This window comes from Chlamydotis macqueenii, chromosome 1 (genome assembly GCF_036417535.1).
Source record: "Chlamydotis macqueenii isolate bChlMac1 chromosome 1, bChlMac1.mat, whole genome shotgun sequence".
Taxonomy (NCBI): Eukaryota; Metazoa; Chordata; class Aves; order Otidiformes; family Otididae; genus Chlamydotis; species Chlamydotis macqueenii.
Window position 1 is genome coordinate 134,927,710 of NC_141556.1, and position 19,427 is coordinate 134,947,136.

The 19,427-nt window shown below is 41.6% G+C and overlaps 1 protein-coding gene across 2 annotated transcripts in view; it reads right to left on the reverse strand.

Moving 5' to 3' along the window:
- The window catches only part of GLRA2 (glycine receptor alpha 2), a 133,348-nt gene extending 115,240 nt beyond the window's left edge, over positions 1-18,108 (reverse strand). The window contains exons 1-2 of one of the 2 annotated variants that reach the window (XM_086740385.1): positions 17,786-18,108; positions 15,498-15,563 (exon numbers count right to left, since the gene is read on the reverse strand). In XM_086740385.1, coding sequence (XP_086596511.1) covers positions 15,498-15,546 — 49 coding nt within the window. In that variant the 5' untranslated portion in view covers positions 15,547-15,563; positions 17,786-18,108. Of the gene's footprint in view, positions 1-15,497; positions 15,632-17,785 lie in introns of both variants that reach the window. The other variant, XM_086740377.1, reaches the window with a different exon arrangement.
- Positions 18,109-19,427: the final 1,319 nt, after the last annotated feature.

A 19,427-nucleotide genomic window follows, 5' to 3' on the forward strand; every position in this document is an offset into this window, starting at 1 on the left:
TCCAGCCCTTTTATCATCTTCATGGCCCTCCTCTGGACCTTCTCCAACTGATCCATGTCCTTCTTGTGTTGGGGGCTCCAGAACTGGACACAGTACTCCAGGTGGGGTCTCACCAGGGCAGAGTAGATGGGGAGAATCACCTCCTTCGACCTGCTGGCCACGCTTCTCTTGATGCAGCCCAGGATATGGTTGGCATTCTGGGCCGCAAGGGCGCATTGCCTGCTCATGTTAAGCTTCTCCTCCACCAGCACTCCCAAGTCCTTCTCCTCAGGGCTGCTCTCAATCCATTCCCCGCCCAGCCTGTATTTGTGCCTGGGATTGCCATGACCCAGGTGCAGGACCTTGCACTTGGCCTGGTTGAACTTCATGAGGCTGGCACGGGCCCACCTCTCCAGCCTGTCAAGGTCCCTCTGGATGGCATCCCTCCCTTCCAGCGTGTCAACGGCACCACACAACTTGGTGTCGTCAGCGAACTTGCTGAGGGTGCACTCTATCCCACTGTCCATGTCGCCGACAAAGATGTTGAACAGGGCCGGGCCCAGCACGGACCCCTGAGGGACGCCACTCGTGACCGGTCTCCACATGGACATCGAGCCGTTGACCATCACTCTCTGACTGCAGCCATCCATCCAACTCCTTATCCACCGAGTGGTCCGTCCATGAAACCCATGTCTCTCTAGTTTAGAGAGAAGGATGTCGTGCGGGACAGTGTCAAAAGCTTTGCACAAGTCCAGGTAGATGATGTCAGTTGCTCGTCCCTTGTCCACCGATGCCATCACCCCGTCATAGAAGGCCACCAGATTGGTCAGGCACCAATATCATGAGATATGAGGCAGAATCACCTCATGGAATGAATGACAGTGAAAACATTGGCAAGATATTTACAGATCTGTGAAGGGTCTTGTGTCTTTCTCTGTACATAATATTTTTTGGTCCATCTTCTGACTTTGGCCCAGGGAAGGAGTCTTTTCCCACCATCCGGGATGGTTTATTTCATCCCGTATACAAGGGAGAAAGGCGAACTGAAGTGCCCTTCTCCTCTTACCAAAGAGAACAGGACTATTTGAAAAGACTAAAATCAATCCTGTCTGAGTATAGGTTTAGAGCAGGGATCCAGGAACAGGACCAAGGGGCAAAGTGAGGAGGCAGTGATCCCACCAGGGACTCGGCGTCCTGTCATCTGTGGAGCAGGGATTTCACATCAGAGCATAAACAAGGGAGGGGATCAAAATGTGGGTGAGGACAGGACAAAAAAAGACTCACATTCTGACCTGAGCACTGGTAAGACAGAGCCCAGGACAGTAGGGAAGGTAGCAGAGCTTGCTGGAGATGTTTTATTTAATTGCCAGTTCTGTAGGCAGCTGGGGTTTTAGCAACCATTCCTCCTCAACCAAACTGAACCAGCCTTCAATGTCCAGTACAGTCCTCCACAAGACCTAAAGCAGAGCTAACCTCCATGAAGGGCTCTATTTTTGCAGCTGCAGTACTAAAGACAGCTGAATTTACCACTTCAAGAGCTTGCCAACACCTCTCGCCATGGCCCTGCAGGCACATCCCTGTGCATTAGACAGCAAGGCTGCACTGCTGCTGTGACACCTCAGCTGGCCACCATCATCAGGCAGGAGCAAGTTGTTTATCCTTCTGGCTTCCTCCCTGCACAGAGTGAGCTAGGCAGGGTAAGGACCGGACAAGTGCTATTAAAGGCAGCTCAGCCTTTGTGGCCAGGGACCATGGATATTGGGCTAGGGAGAGAAAGGCAGCTTTGGTGCATTAGAAAAGTTTGCCTGAGCCACAGGGACCTTGCAGCTACTCCAGAAGCAGCGCAGCTTGCACACTTCTTTCCAAGGATCTGTATAATGCATAGTCCAACCCCTGATGAGAAAATTCACATGATTCAACAAGTTTGCTTAAGGTTCTAGTAAGAAAGCAGGAGGTAGACCACAGGTAGTCTTTATTGCAAGTACCTAGGTAAGCCTTCTCTCTTTCCTTATCGTTCTGCCTTTAGGTAAAACCAATGTTTTCCTCTGTTTAAACACTATCACTTCATTAGAGTGCTGACAGCAAGGTAAATGTATCAGTCATAGGAGGCAAAATTAATGACACCAAGATAGCATAGCTACCCTAAGGCTTACAAATCAAGGTGACATTTCTTGTTGGGGAGTGATGTGTTCCATTTACGAGGTTGTCTTTCTATGGGATTTCCATGGAGTGTAACACCCTGACTCCCTAAGTATCATCATGCCCAGTAAACAGAGAATTCCTTCTTCTTTAGAAGTATTAACTGCAATCCAACGTACCACAGAAATTATTATGCTTATATCACTTTTATTATTAATTGACAACAATTCTACCTACTAAGCAAACCAACAAAACTCCAACCACAAAAAAAAACCCACAAGGGCAGAGATCTCGGGAACCCCTGAAAACCAGTAATTGTATGGTACTTTGCACTGATACAATTTGCTGGGAAAATCAAATAAAGACAAAATTATTGTTCTGCTTCATCAAGCTAAAACCAGATCCTCTGAAAGTTCATCTGTCATATATAATAACTTAGCTTGCTGAGAATGCCGTATCTCCTGGTGGGAATGTGGCAGCAGTTTTGGGTGCTTACTGTTGCAACTGGGACTCAGAATCATATTCTGTTGTATCAATACACATTTATGATCAATAGAAAAAAAGCTGAGAGCCACGAAGGCACTTACAGAGCCAGAGCAAGACCTGCAGAGATATTTAGGTATGTAAGTCCTTTTTAGGACTCTCGTTCCCACTGATATCACTGAGCCCAAATACTACCGAGTATCTGAGGAATATATGTGAGCAATGCCACTTATGCCAATGGTATTTACTGCCTGGAGGAGACACAAAATGCTCTATCCAAAGCAGGCAAGAGGTAGAGGCAACACCAAATGGAATCAGCAGGAAAGCACTACAGATAGAGGAAAGCACAATTTTTCCCTAGTTCCAGCTGCCTATTTCCAGAAGTGCACATGTAGGCACACACACAAATATAAATAAGCAAAATGACATCGAAAGAACTCTTCTCTTACATCAAGATTTAAGTGGTTTCCCTTCACCTGGTTAACCTGAGAAAACATCTGAGCAAAAATGTGGCCTTATGACATGACCTGGATATAAAAAGGGCATGTGACATTCCAAAATTGAAAACTCTTCTTCAGCAAAGTACCACCGAGGCCTCACAAGTCAAATACTCCAGTGATTTTCAGATCCAGGTGATTACAGGATGAGTCACAGACAGAAAATGTCTCTGGAGTAAGTACAGCTAGAGCCATCTATATATATACATCAACATAGTCTGAGGTCAAACACTGAGTAATCGATTTCTGGAGTGGTACGTGAGTTTTCAGCTGTGGGACTATTGCTGAATGTAACGGGAGTCATGCCGGTAAAATCCTATCAACATTTCACGGAAGGAGAATCCCTGCTAAGATGCACTTTTGTGTGCCTTAAAGCCCTTGTGAAAATTGTTGGATTGGCATGCTTCACACTCAGTGAATGCTTTTGTCCACAGACCCAGCTCTGGGAGAGGAAGGTAAGCCTCACACTACAAAACCTCTTCAGTTCTGCATTTGGCATTACAGGATAGTCCATATGACATGTTCATTCTTCCCTGCCTCTTTCTGCTGAGGCTGATAACAGCAACATATATTACTGTCAGCTCTGGGGTGCAGTGGGATATTTCCACATAGGTTATTTAATAGACACTGCACAAGAACAATTTTCAGGCACTATTTTATTTCACTCCACAAACCAGGAGCTCAGAAATGAAAAGCCCTTTAAACAGTTGACATGTTCCTGATTTACCCAGCTAACCTGAGCCAGTCTACAAAGAATATATAGCAATAGCAGTCACAATGGATTGTATAAATGCACTGGAGCTGGCTTTCACATAGGTAGTTTGAGGGCTGCTGCCAACATAGTCATGGCAGGCTGGAATTCACTGGAGGCCATTAACCCCAGGCATTATAGCTTGTGCTGAGCTCTGTATCATCTCAGTGTGGCGCAGAGCACCTCTGAGCAAATTACTTGAAAGCTAACTCAGATACTTCTACACAAGCCCCAGTCATACTTGTGACTGAGTGCAGCCAGTCCCAGAGCTAAAGCCTTCCATGTGCAAATGAGTCTGTGGAAATAAATCTAAAAAACAGTGGATCAGAAATCTTACATCTGGAAACTCCCTGTTGGAACTGCAACCCTACAGTGCGAAGTTACTTGGTACTTATGTCAACTTTGAAAATATTCAATCAAATGTTTTGATTCTTCATATTTCTGTTACACTATATTTTTTTCCTCTGAGCTCTCTACTCTTCTTTCACATATTTCCATTCCAAGTCATGACAAGCACCTCAGTGCAAGGCATCTCTTTTTGAATTCTTCCTTCCTCCAATGCAATAGTGTTAGGAGAAATTAAATTGTTTGCTTTTCTTATGACATGAAAAGATCCAGGCACCTACTTCTTTTCTCATCACAAATCAGTACTCACTGAAGTGAGAAAATGGAAAGGCAGAGGCTCTCAGCCTCACTGGGAGCAGGTAGCAGAAATGCTCCTTGCATTTGAGTTGGAGAAACTGCTTAGTTGCTTTGCATTAATGAAGACAGAACCTTTCACTGTTGATTGGCATGTGACCTGCATAATGTGTACAGAGGCCTGGGACACTCCTGAATGCGGTTAAGTAAAAGATAATATTACATCTCTAGTCATGAAATCTGCACTCCAGTACAGGGTCAGTCAAGCTGCTCCTGGGTAATCTTATTTTTAATAATGTTTTATGAAGTTAGTGTAGCCAACTCATCTAAGAGACTGCATGTAACCACAAGACAAAAAATGTTCACTGAGAAGACAAGTTGGGGGGAAGATGTAATTAATGAAAAAAAAAAGTATTAATAATAATATTGAAATGTTGTCAACCAGTCTAGGCTTCTATTTTCAGTTAGAATGAACTGCTTCATTCTGCTTGGCATACTCACCTCAAAACATTCATTTTTAAAAAAAATGTAGTACTTTGTTCCTTTCTCTCTAAATATTTAATATTTCTTACTTTGTTCCTTCTCTGTGATTCTGATCTTGTGCTGCAGAAATTGATGTAGCTCAGTTGTAAGTGTCAATAGATACAGGGCTTGGTCAATACCTCTCTCTGTGGCCACAGAGAGGTCTCAGAATCAATTTTAAGTCTTTTTTTTGTTTTGTTTTGTTTTGTTGCTCTGAGCTTGGATATTAACTTTTTTTTTTTTTCACAATTCTGCTAGCTTTACTTTTAATGTCTCCATAATGTTCCTCACTTTACTGCCAGAAGGCATATGCAGGACTTGAAGAAAAAGAGCAGTTTGGATGACTAACATTACTGAGCAGACATTGATTTGTACCTGCTAGGGAATTATACACCAAAAGATATATGGGACACAAATGAACAATGGGATTTAAAAAAATAGGATGGCTCAGGCATAGGGACAAATGACAACAGAAATGGTCAGGAGCTGGTATAGATGGCAATCTGCAACTGGTCAGAGACATGCAGATCCGCATCCTCACCACATCTAGTACTAATAAAATTAAACTGTTCTTCTATTTTCAAACCTTTCAACTATTGGGAATGTCCCATTTTTAACCTTCTTATAGTTCAACTCATTTCCATACAATCTGTGCAGAGTATTACTTTGAAATTAATTCCTCCCTCCTGATTCTCAACTTCAATGCTCCTCCCGTCAGCTGAGTTGTTGCATGTTTAGCTCAGTCTCCTATTCCCTCCCCTTCGCACATCCCCTCTCCCTTTGGGAACCTCCTATGTGTGGCCTCTCACATCCTGAATGCCAAAAAGGATCTGTCTTTTAACTCCAAGACATCCCTAAGGCACTTATTGGATGTCTTTCATGAGAAACTTTTTCAGTCATCAGTTCTTCCTATGTATAAAATGGCTGGAATAATGGGAAAGAGAATGAGAACTCTTCATCAGCCTAGAAAATAAGCATCTTATAAACTAATTGGCTTACTTTTTTATCAATACCAAACCACCTGTTGTAAGGCAATTATCAGCTCTTTGATGCAGGATGCTCACTGCATTGCTGAGAGGATGATTGCGTGGCTTTCACATAGGCTCAGAGCTATGCTGACATAAAGCATGTTGCAGGGTCAGGGTGTACAGTCTTTTTCTGGTTTCTACCACCAATAGTTATGCTGAGCAGGAGTCTTCTTCAAAGAAGTCATCCAAATAAGACTATATCCACACTGAGGAGCTTATTGGCCTGCATTGAATCTGTCCCTAATTATTTATAACTTTGATAAGTCGTGGTTTTTATTTGATAAAAGAAAAAGAGAGTTAAAATCTGTTTTTATAGATTGTGTGTGCTTTGCCCCACACTTCAGAAATGTGACAAAACCAAAATTCTCAGGGGTACAGAGTCAAAGAGCTGAAAAATTATTCTCAGAAGTATAGAGCCAAAGAGCCGCAAAATTCTTCCAGATGCTTATTTTCAGGAAGGGTCCCATAACCAGACTGACCAAAGGCTTTTAACACCTTAGGCAGCTCCATCTGATGGAATATCACAGCCTGGAAGGGAAAATTGCTGTATTCTGAAACCGTTACGTGGAGTGGTCACATATGCATTTTACTTTAGCATGTAGCAGATTATGTACATGTGTTTATGCACAGACAATAGGCTACATTAACATTTGGTTAAAAAGGAGTTTCTATCTACGCTTCTGGTTTGGCCCCATGCATGTAATTTACATGCATCTCTTCAACAACTGCTTTAAATTGCAGTGTGAGAGTTTATAGCAGCATTCTGGCCAAGGTGTTACTGTTGTTTTATTCATCATTTAGGACTAACTCTTTAATAGACGTAGTAAACAGCACAAGAAGAAAATAATAAGACAGTTTTATAGCCTAAGACAAAGATGTAAAGACAGCACACATTGGAATGTAGTCATTAGAGGCAGTCTAACATAACGAGCATCGATCTGGTAAATTTTAATCCTAGGTCTTCCCTGACTAACTATACTGGTTTAAGGAAAGCATTTAGCCTCTTCTCAGCTATATCTCCACAAGTACAAAAGCAGGGGAGATGACACATAAACATGTTCCCAGGATGGAGGAAGAATGAGTTTGTTCATGCCGTGTGTATCAATTGAATATCAGTTACTATTCTTCAAGGGAACGTGCCCACAATTCTGCTAGCTGCAGATGTGTCCATTTCCTTCCATGCGTCCTGGGCCTTGGACACACAGAAACACACAGGTAGGGGTTATTAGCTTTTGGAGGAGAGCATCATACTACTAGTGTGCTTCCCTAGACAGCCCACTGTTTGCTACAGCCAAAAAAATCTCAGCTCCATGACAGGTAGAAGCAGTTGCAGTGTCTGATGCTTTGGTGAGTAACACCCAGGCCCTGGTGGAGGGACCCTAAGGGCCTCATACAGAGCATAGGCAGAGTACAATGCCTCAGCACAGTCAGGCACCATTTGCAGAGAGCAACTAATTTGCAATGGGCTCTTTGAGGACCCTCCTGAAACCCTGCTTCTCAGCAAGTTTGAGGTACCTCACTCGGGATCAGAGCATTTTCTACCAAGTCAACACACAAAACCTTCCTTTGAAAAACCTTCAACAGTTTCAGTCTTTTCTTCTAAAACACAGCCATCTTTGAGGCCCATAACAAAACATTGAGAGGTTTCATATTGAAAGAGTCCTTTCTAGATCTTCTATGGCAACCTCAGATTGAAGGGATGCAAACTTGCACCTCCTAGGCTACAAGGCTATAGGTTTCTTGTGAACTGGGGTGGGAAATCTCTCACTGTCTTCTTTCCAGAGGAGATGGGATTCATCCTAAAGTGCAACTATGGTCACTTTAAAAAACATTTAATAGGTGCAGAGAGCCTACCAAACCCAGTAAACTGTGCAGCAAAGCATTTAAGATACAACATTCAGAGAAAGAGAGTCACATACATTTGTATCATATTGGTTGGGGCAATTATCAGAAAGAGTGAGAGAAGTGCTGGCTCCCAGTCCCTGTCCTTATAACATCGTCTGTGACAGTTACATCAGCTGCCTCTAAGGTGTAATGGCTACAACAGCCACTTCTGTGCATCGCATCAAAATGGTCAAGCGTAAAGGCTCTCCCCTCTCAGACAAGCAGATACATCACAAGGTTGAAAAGCCATCTTCCCCTTGCATTGTCTCCCTGACTTAGTGAAGTTTGAATTCTTTGCTGCAAAATGGGCCACTCAGAATAATTTATAATCCTTTGAATCAGATACTGAACCCTTTAAACTGAGAGGAAACTGGAACAAAAGTCTTTGTCTGTAGAGGAAGGCAGGCCACCCATAGACACTGTTTTGCACTTGTGGGTTTTTTTAGGTGATCCATCCTGAGAGGAATCCCTTTCCTGTGGAATATAAGGCAAGCTCTGAGGTAAATGGTCTCTACAGGGAGATGGAGCAGTGCCTCATCAGAAAGCCTGGGTTTGGCTCAGGAGTGAGGTGGGTGCTAAGCCAGGCAGCCTGGAGCAGTCCTGGGTGCTCTCAGGAGCAGAATGAGAGAATCTGAGGAACTTTAAAATAAAACAGCAAAGCACTACCAGCCTTACTCAAAATGTGGATGAGGGATTTCCAGGGAGGGCTGTTTGTTTATTTGTGGACTTATATTCTGTCTAAGTCCTGTTTCAAAAGCTTCCTTCTTTTTTTTGGCTCATGAAGCCCTTATGTTTTCACCCTTGCCAGCTGCTGACATGTAGCTGAGGCATAAGGAGTAATCAATGTGTCTTCACACTCTTGCAAAACTTGAGGATTTCTGGTAGCTGGCACAGCTCAGATAAGCCACCGGGCTTCTCTAATTTATCCCTTGTAAGTAGATGAATACTTGGGGAATGGCCCTTCTCTCTCATGACCTGTACTGCTCAGATCTTGCATGGTTTCCAGAATCAGAGCCTCTACATTTCTGTAAATTTTGAATTTTAATCATGGACTTGGTATTTATGACATTGGCAGGTCACTATTTATGCCAGACATTGTGCATCCTTCATCTTAGAGCTGTGTTAGACCCTGTACCACCCTGTCTGCATCATTTAGGGGGCTCTTCTCTGCAGGCTGTTAAAATCGGTCATTTCTGTGAAAGATTGTGAAATGTGTATTTGGAAACTGAACCATCAAACATACATTTTCTGATGACTTAATCAGAGATATATATTCATATTTCCAGAGGAGAAAAAAGGGATAATGAATCTGTCTAATAAAAGTGCATATTTCTTTTTTATGTGTACATATTCCTAGTTACTATATCACCATACGTAACAGATTTGCAGTTTATAAATGTGCATATTTCTAGTAAATTAAATGTGCATGTTTTTATGTATTCCATATGTGAATTGCATGTTTTCTAAGACAGCCAAAATACAACAAGATGCTTAATGAGTGACCCAAGGGCATTGGCTTCAACTATATAGAAAATTTAAATCTAAACATGACTTTGGATGTGATAAAAACAATACAATCAAATTAGAACATGATCAAAACAATAGTGTCCCCTGCTTTGATATCAAAGGTCTTTGGCTCTGCTTTGACATTTGTTTTTCATAAATTCCCTTGGCAGTTTATGCAGCAGCAGACCAATATTCCATGACAACAGCCAAATCCATTGATATCTCTTAATTAAATCACTGGTTCTGTATAAAGGCGACATACCAATATGATATGGATCACTGTGGCTAACCTTTTAAATAAAAAAGATTGGGGACAGATCCTCAGCTTGGATGTCAATCAGCATTGGTTAGCTTGTGCTTTACACTGCTGCACGCTCACAGCCTTTCTGGCTTGCTTTGGAGGGAGCTGGCTGCAGGAAGCTCAGAAAGAGATCCAGGGAACGAGCAAACAGCTAAGCAGCGTAGATAATCAGGGGGGCTGCTTGAGCTTGCTGTCTGGCCCCATTTGTCTAGAAGCCTAGACATAACCTAACTAGCTATGCAACTCCCCCAGCCTACTCATGTTTTGGGAAAGAACCTGAAATTAAAGACACAGGGGAAGACGGACAAGTTCCATAGCTCTCTTTACCAGCAATTTTAAAAGAAACATAATGTAAAGGATCCTTGCGTAATTGCAGTAAAAAGGTTTCCACATGAAAGCATGCATACCTAGCGCAGGGGCTAAACCTAGCTACATTTTTGAAGCTGAATAGAAATAAAACAAAACTAGCCAAACTCGATATCCTGCAGGTAAGGATCGTCATGCAGCACCTAACTGTGCAGTGAGATGCACGTACACAGCTTCATCTGAAAACAGCATAAGGTTGTGGATGTGTTTCAAGGCAGAAAATAAACCAAAAGCATACCTCCCTAACACTGGATGCTTGCACATCTCAAGCAATCTGTATCTAGGGAGTGCAATAGCCTGGCCACATCCAAAAACAGACCAGGTTGTCTCCTTTCTCCTACAGTGAATCTTCAGCCCATGCCCTACCAGGGGAACCCATGGATAGCATGCATGTCCTCACTACACGCTGTCGTGCCCAAATGGAATTTGAGTCTCTATGGGACATGGCCCTTTGAGCCTCAAACTGTGTGGAGAATAGCCCAGTGCAGGATACCCGCTGCATATGACTTCATGGCCAGTAGTTGTTAGCAACTGAGATCTGGCTTTGGCAAGGTTGTTAGCCACTGGAGAACAAACCTCTGCAGCCTATCTTGGGTATGTTTTTCAACTTTTAGATGTATTTACAGGTTGTTTTTCAAACAGGTATTTACTGTGAAGCATCATGTCTAGATTAAGGTTGACTTGTGGAGACAGTGCCTCTTCCTAGCAAGTACATAGAAGCTGCTTTTATTTATTAAGCCTGATGCCATTAATTTCACCCTTAAATGTCATTCAGAGGTTTCCATTCATGCTTTTTTAAGCATTTCATTACTAGTCAACACAGGGGCCACATAAGTAAGCAATGGGCTTGAACATCTGGGAAATACTGACCCTTGCTGCCAAGGAGTTAAGGTATTAAAGTGCATAAGCCATTTCCTGTAACAGTTGTCAAGCTAATTTTCAGTAAATTACTCAGTCCCTGTGTTTATTATTCAGATATAAACCCACTGACTCGGCATGAAAATAACATTACACCACTGTAATCACAGACTAATCTTTTACAACTACAGTCACTACACCCCCAAACTACATCTCTCTAACAAGACTTTTGAGTTCAGAAACAGCAGCTTTTGGGCAGTTTAATTCACACCGCATTGCACCATCCAGTGACAAGGGTAATGTTAATGGCCACTGTCGCTGCACACCTCCATGTAACTCCGTATAAATCAGAATATTTTTTAGCAAGTAATGACTTAACGGGAAAGAATGTGCTTAAAACACAGAATGAAATTCACTACAAAAGAAAATCACTATAATTTTCATTGCAAACATTTTCCATACCAAAAAATAACGCACTTCACCCAGTGCATGACAGCCAGTCTACTACTTAAAGTATTGGCATAAAGGACACAGTAGTGCCTATAGTTTTCTCTATCTGACCATGTCTAGCTTATGTTTAGACTTTAAATGATTTTAGAAGATGAAGATATTAAAAAGTGGAAATAATTTAGTAACCACTAAGGTCAACACCTGCTAGGAAATTTTAAATTCAAGCTGACTTTCCCTTAGCCCCATGTCTCATTTTGTGATTAAGTTGTAGATTGATCCCTTGTATCATGACATCACACAAGGTGCTCTTGAGGGAGCTTGAGCTGAAGATACACTAGTGTAAGTTACCACTTCACCATCCCTGGTTTCTACCTGCAAGAAAGCACATTTTTGGCTAGTTTTGTAACACAGATGCCCTATGCTACTATTTCTGGTTTTGTTGAGAAAAGCAAAGCGAGCGGTGGAGAAAGTACAAGACATCACTCTGATTTGTTGTTGGTGGTTTTTACCATTAAAAATAAAACATTAATATTAATCAGCTTAAAAGTTCATAATGTAGGTTTCATTTTCTATTATTTTACAGAAACCATGCTCAATTGATATTATAACTGAACAAGAAACAGCAAATCAACTCATGGAACCATGAGCATATGTTTGCTGTCAACAGAAAGACTCTCAGGGACTTAAATTAGTATTAGATTGCAGTCTTCATATTTACATTTAAAAGTATTCCCCTCTGTGTCCTTATACAAATTATTAGCCTATTTGAATTCAATAAAAGCTAAGTGTAAGATGAAAAAGTACGTATTAAAAATCTGACAGACAGTGATTAATGAAACGCAATTTTGAGAGCTCTCACTCCGGCACATCTCTCTAGCTGTTCATCAGAGGGACAATCCCTCTCAGTCCCTGGTCATTTTGTATTCGATCACTTGGTGCATCAAGAAGAACCAGAAATCTGCTTCTCTGCTTTCAAATGTTTGTATAAGACAGAAAGACACAAAGAAGAAAGGATCTTTCAGTATAGAGTACTTCAGTTAAAAAAAAAAAAAGGAAAAAAAAAACAAAAAAAACCCCACCCTGCTGTTGATATCTAAAGATTTACATATTCACCTATTTGTCTCCCGCTATCTTCCTGAGTTTTCTATTTTGGAAGAGCAAGTTAGGGAAAAACAGTGACTAGTGATGAAACGCTTTATCTGGATAAAACACCAATAAGTGTCACTGCAATAAAAGCTGGATAAAACACCAATAAGTAGCATTTTCCTCTCTCTTTGGAATGCTGGAATGTGTAGCCTTTATTCGACAAATTAATCAAATAGTTCTTCTTTTCCAGTAATTCAGACTAGTCATAAAAGTATATTTAATTATTGTATAATCAGTGGTATGAGGTAAATGGGCTGTACTCAGTTGCCTTTTCATGAAATCGGACTTTTCTGACAGTTTAAAATGCTCACCGTGGACTCTGAGAAAGCTATGTAACTGGTCTAAAGCAGAAAAAGCTAGACAAATGCATGAGTAGTGGCACAACTATCTTGATCCATACATCTTTTGTGAAACACAGGAAACAAATACTAAGCCCACACTACGTGCAAAGCCAGATAGCAGATCCCTAGTTCAAACCATTATTCCTGCAGACCTCTTTTATTCTTAAAATTCTTTGCTTTAAAATACAAAAAGTATTATAAATTAGGTAATCATTCCACATTTAATACATTCATCCATTTATATGATTTAGAATATCAGTATTGTACAATAGCCCATATCCCCAAAAAGATCTCAAACAGATTAATGAATGTTAGAAACTGAAACAATTTGTATGATGGTCACAGTAAAGACTAAGTATAAAAAATATCTGTATAATACTTAATGTCATGAAAGATAAATTGATTTTGACCTCTTTGCAGCTGTACTTTTTATTCTTTAAAATGAAAACATATGCAATATAGAACAGTAAGTATTTTCAATTTTTTTAAAAGTTAATAAAACTTGGGCAGCTAGAACATGGGTGTGCATTGTATTGACCAGTAAAAAATGGTTATCAGCTGATAGGGTTTTGACTGATGATGTGACATTCAAAATTGCATGACTTAAATCTCTAGTTCTGAACACTGAGATACAAAACACCCTTCAAAGGAATGTAGCAAAGAACAAGATAATCTTTCAGACCCCTTACCAGAAGACTGCAAGCTCCGGGAGAGTTCAGAAGTTATGAAGTTACAAAAAAAAGTGCTGAAGATCTGTTTATCAGTTCAAACCGCTGCAAAGTACCATCCTGCTCTGGAAAGTGACTTAATTAAAAAAACCCAAAAAATGAAATGGCGGATTCTTTGCCATTAATGGTTCATAGGTGTCATCACAAACAAAAAAACCATAGGAGTTGGAGAGGAGCAGTGTCTGTCAAACAGCACGTCATGCACGCCATACCTGCTCTACCCACTTGAACATCAGGGGAGCAAAGCTGTGAATCTGTATCTTCCTGTGTTTTTCAGGAAATGGTTTTAGACATGTACTGGGGAGCAATAAAGGCCTGCCTTTAAGTTGTCCTACTCTTAGTAGCAGGGACTGCTGCTCTTCCTAGTTTTATCTGAGCTATAAGAGATGAAGCAGAAGTCTTCTTTTAGTGTCTCTCCCATATAAAGGGCAGGAATAAGTTCTTAATGATTGCTACTTTGCTCAGTTCGGGCAACTTCTGCCTTCATTTGCATTCCCTAAAACTTCACTGACATTTATGCAAACACAAAATGATTGTGCGAGCCTAATGCAATATTACTTACTACAAGCTAATGTGGACTCCAGTTCAGGAACTCAGTAAGCACTTTGAAAATTATTCTGAAATTAAAACTTAAGACTACCCTAACTAGAGTTTTTTTTTTAACTTGTCAGCTTTCAAACCTTTGGATCTGAAGGCCATACTAGATTCCTCCTCACAGTCAAAAAAGGCACTTTGTTCCAAATGTTAATTTGCACATGTGGAACAGAGAGAAGAAACTTACTTTTGATCTAAATTTAATTAAACACTTTTCTCATTGACATGCGAACTTCTTTTTTCCTAACAGCTCACTCACTGGCTAAGAAGTTATTGTTTTTTCCAGTCGCTATCAACTTTCACAGAACTGCTAACATGGCTCAGTATAGGAAAACATGCATTTCGGTGACCAAAGTCAATAGATATGAGTACAAATGTACATTGGCATTGGATTTGTTAAGGAAGGAAGCATTTTCTTGGTTTTCAAAGCAAAACCACATTCTGAGCTTCAAATTCACATAGAAGAGACAGTTTTGGTGGAATTATAGGGGTCTCTAGAAATGCTAATTATTTGCAACGAAAACTTCTCTCCTTTCATTCAAAGACAAAAGATGCTCTATGCTCACTTCCAGATGGATTTACAGGACTACAGCAAGGAACACTTGCTGTGAATAGTAATGGTTGCAAAAGAAGCCTCCAGTCCACAGCTGTCTTTGTGCTGGAATGGTGGTGGTGACTCGCCACAACTCAGTCCAAATATTGGAAGAAAACAGGGGAGTCAAACAAACAGAATATTGTTTTTATATTTCATAGGGATCCTGAGAAATTGGTTCTTATAATTCAGCGAACATTCACAGGATAAAATCTACTGTGTGCATACCTTGAGTCCTATCTCCCTACTTTGGGGAAGAAGATTTTACTTTCTTCAGGTTGAATAAAAGCATAAGCCTTTTCCTCAGACACTGCTATAAAGAAGACAACAGCTCAGCACGGAAGTGTTAAAGATATCATCCTTGTGGCTTAAAAATTTCAGGAACAAGTCATCTCAATTGCTTTTAGTGTGGAACTTGGAGTCCTATTTACTACATGGAATTAGTAAGGTCTTCAGAAGCAGCTTCTGACAGCTAAACATTATTGTCATGTGAAAAGAGGGTTTTCGTTCTCTGGACCCTTATTACCTACATTGCTCTCCTAGTCCTCTCCATGGACCAACTGATCTCCATGACAATAACACACTGGAAAACTGAAGTTACTGAGAAGACAAACAGAACCCAGAGGTAAAACCTTCAAATCAATTTGTCCAAAACATAATTGATTAATTAATCAGAAGTCTTAAAAAACTTACCTTTAAAATTTGGTCTGATTCTAGCATCATACCCCGATGTCCTTCCCATCAATTTGTCCAAAAAATCTGAAGGAGACAGGGTCTGTGAGGGGGATTTTCCAGATCTTGAATCATGTTCTTTACAGAAAGTCGTCCTAAATAAATTATTAGCCACCATTAGCTAATATTTAGCTTATATTGTATTCAAGTCATGGAGAAATTATAGCACTAAATAAAACTATCTCAATTCAGTGAATGTAGCAATTAATATTTTTATAGAACAATATAGTCTGTTTTTCATCTGAAAACTTTATTCTAGAAATAAAAATGAGCTTAAGGTAGTACACATGGACACGATTTGCTATTCAGAAAAAAAAAAGTCAGCTTTAAAAAGGAATTCATTACAGTTTTAAGACTTCAGAAGACTAAATTTACTCTTCATCTTTATATGTAGAGCAATCTTACAGGAACTTTGATATTCTATTTCATATCACTGCTTTAATTACATATATGCTGTTAAAACTATATGTTAACACTGGTTTAAGGTGGTCTTAAACTTCCAAACAACAGCTGGCAACACTGAAAAATACTGGTTTTGTTAATGTTGGGAAGGATATGGATGCAAAAAAAAAAAACCCCATTCTTCACAGATTCTACCCAACAAAGATTTAAATCACGCTAATGAATGTCTGGATTACTCCTCAACAGGGCAAAAAGGGTTCAAGAGTCAGTCACACCTGATCTCAGGGTTTTTTTACCAATGAACATAAAATAATAAAATTTATCAGTATTATCACTAGCTGGTATTTATATGCAAGCTCTTGGAACACATCTCTGTTTTCAGGATTTAAGAGCAAACTTCTCGTAGCATATCATACATGTGAAACACCGTGTACACAGCATACTACATATCGCAAGCACATTAAATGTTGCAGAGAAAGAGAATTTAGGAGCTCTCCATGGTTGTTCCCTAGGGAAAAAGAAACTAGAATAAACTGGTCATATTTGCTGTGTAGAGGCACAGATTTAATCATAAAGCATTATTTTGACTCTTAAATAACCAATTTCATTGTTCCTATGTTTCAACATAATCTTTGAGCTATATTAAAAGTAATTCTGTGATTGTGTCTTCTTAACCAGTCTCTGTTTAAATATTTGCCCAAAGGAAACCACTCACTTTCAGGAGTGTTTTGGGGGGGTTTTCTGCACATCTATAAACAAGTATAAAAAAATTAAATATACATGTGAGCATCTGAAATGAGAGGCAAATACCGAATCCTTTATCCCGCCACAAAAGCACCAGAATTGCAAAAGGCAAGGTGATTGTAAATTCTCGTGGTGTGATTCCCCACGGTTTTTCAGGTTACACTTACAGGGGGCGGTTGCTTCTTTTTGCTTTTGTCAGTGACATGGTGCCATTACAAAATATCTTTAATTTTTAATACATAATAGATTATATTCCCCACTTAAATACTGAAAACATTCATTTAAGATAATAAAAAACTGGAAAATTAATGTAGTGTGTTTATTGGGGATGTTCCTGTACAAATTACTTCTGTTTTCATTCAGAGCCCACTAGTTATGAGTTGCATTGTGATCCAGACTCACGAATATCAAAACTATTTCACTGTCACTGTATATAGATCTCATTACTCATACAAAAACACTTTATATGTGTAGATACACAGCAGCATACTGTATATTAATGAAACTCAGCTAAAAGGATGTTTTGGTTAATAAGATTGACCTATTTGCTTTGTACTGCAAAAAGGCAATAGCTGAAGCAAAAGCTCACGAAATGTTAAAAAAATTTTTGAAAAAACAGTCTTAGGTACTGACTGTAAATGAGCACAATACTGTTCTGATCCAGGGTTTTCCCAAAATCAGAGGACTGGTTCTCTAATTGCAAGTAACTACAGCCCTGACAAAATTGATTCAATAATTTCCAAAGCTTGAAGAGGAGGGAACCAAAGCAACTTCCTAAAAAATCTCTGGTGGAAGCAGAGAATTTGCATTTTGGAAGAAAAACTGAATAAAATGTTTTTAGCTATATTGACACTCAGTGAAAAAGCATGTCTTTGAATCAGAGAAATGGAAAATAGATCACCCAAACTTGAGATTATTATTTTTTGTGTTTGTTACCAAGCAACGAGTCTCTGAGTGTAAAAGGGATAGCCTATAGAGAATGAACATGAAATACTCTCAAATATTACAGCAAAAAAAACTATGTTAATGTGACATAGTATCTTTATAGTTATGAATTCCACAACCTTTTGACAAATATCATCCCGTAGAGTTATATCACCTACCTGAAGTGGTTTGTCTCTAAGAAAAATGCAAACAAGGTTGTCAAAATTTTCACTAGCTGCCGGTTCATTCCTCCTGCTTTCTGTGATGATTTGGAAAATATCCCAGAAACGATTCCAGAGAGATGCAGGGAAAAAGTAAGCTGGTGCTGCCTAGATTCCCAAATTCAGCAATAATTTAATTTTCTTGGCAATCAGGAAGAGAAGGTCTGGATCTCTACAAACTGGGGGTAAAAAAGAAGTGCCAGTCCTTGGAATCATGGTCAGGTCAAGCCTAGGCTCATCTCCAGCTGCCAGCACAAAAGAGACAAAGCATCAGACCTGGTTGTTCCTCTGCCTCGCTTTTGGTGACAGACGGGGGAGGCGGGGGAAGAAAGAAAGGAAAAAGAAAGGAAAAAAAAAAAGAAGGGAAAAGAAGAGGAAACAGAACTACGCAAGGAGCATCACGCAAAAGGGAATAGCACTGAGAGCAGTCCTGTTGCCAGTGTGTTTTATTCCCCTTTCGCTTTGAAAATTAGTATTTATGAACGGTGGCGGGGCTACTGGGTCGGTCTGCTTTTCCCCTTCTTTGGGCAGGGAGGCGTCGGCGCTGCCGGAGAAGGATGGAAGGAGGGAGGGATGAAGGGAGGGATGGAGGGATGGAGAGAGGGAGGGCAGGGGCGGGCGGGGGCCGCGGGGAAGCCCGGCGCTTGTGCTGGAATGAGGAAGGCGGGAGCGCACCGCCAGAGAAATTCAGCACTCGGACAGCTCCACGCTGCCCCTGCGCATGCGCTTGGCGGCGGTGGCGGGGGAGCTGGGGCGAGTGCGCGCGTCTGTCCGCGTGTGCGCGCCCGAGGGGGGCCTGCGGGGTGGGGGGGGGATGTGTCTGTGGAGTGTGTTTGCAGGGGGCGGGGGGGCCTTGTGTCTGCGTGGAAGGCGCGCGGGGTGTTTCTGCGAGTGGGGATGCGTGGGTGTGTTTGCTGCAGGGGAGGGGGGGGGCTTCGGGATGTGTTTCTGCGTGGGGTGGGGGTGTGCCTGCCTGTGCAGGGTGGCATGTTTCTGAGCGGGGGGCGGGGGCTGCGTATGAGGGGCTGGCTGTGTGTGTTGAGACGTGCGTGGGGTGGGAGGGGGGGTGGGGGGTATCTGCGTGGTGTGTTCATGAGTGGGGGAGTCGCTGTCTGGGAGGCGACGGGGCGGGAGCGTGCGCGAGGTCTCCGTCGGTGGGATCGCGCCTGTGGCTGCGGCGGGGGTGCGCGCGGGTGCGTGCGTGTGCGCGCGCGCGTGGCGGGCGGGAGACACCTGGGCCGCAGGTGTCTGTGACGACGCAGGGAGGGAAGGACTCTCCTTCCTTGATGGGAGGGGGGGGGGGGGGAGTAAGGAGCCTCTGCTGCCCCGTGGCCGATGGAGGAATTTGGGGAAGGGTGCCCCCCGTGCCAGGAGCTGGCCCCTCGCTTGGGAGCTGAGTGGGTGTGAGGAGGAGGAAAGAGTGGTCTGGGGGGAGTTTGTAGAGAAGCCAAAGCTGTGGGAGGATTGCATGGTTTCCAGTTTCTAGCTGGTGTCAGTTCTCCGTATCATGGAGAAGATCATGCCAGGCAGCTTGCCGGGGGACGTTTCCATCTGCAGATCCCGGCATGCTGGAAGCAGATGTTTCTCTTTTCATAGGCGA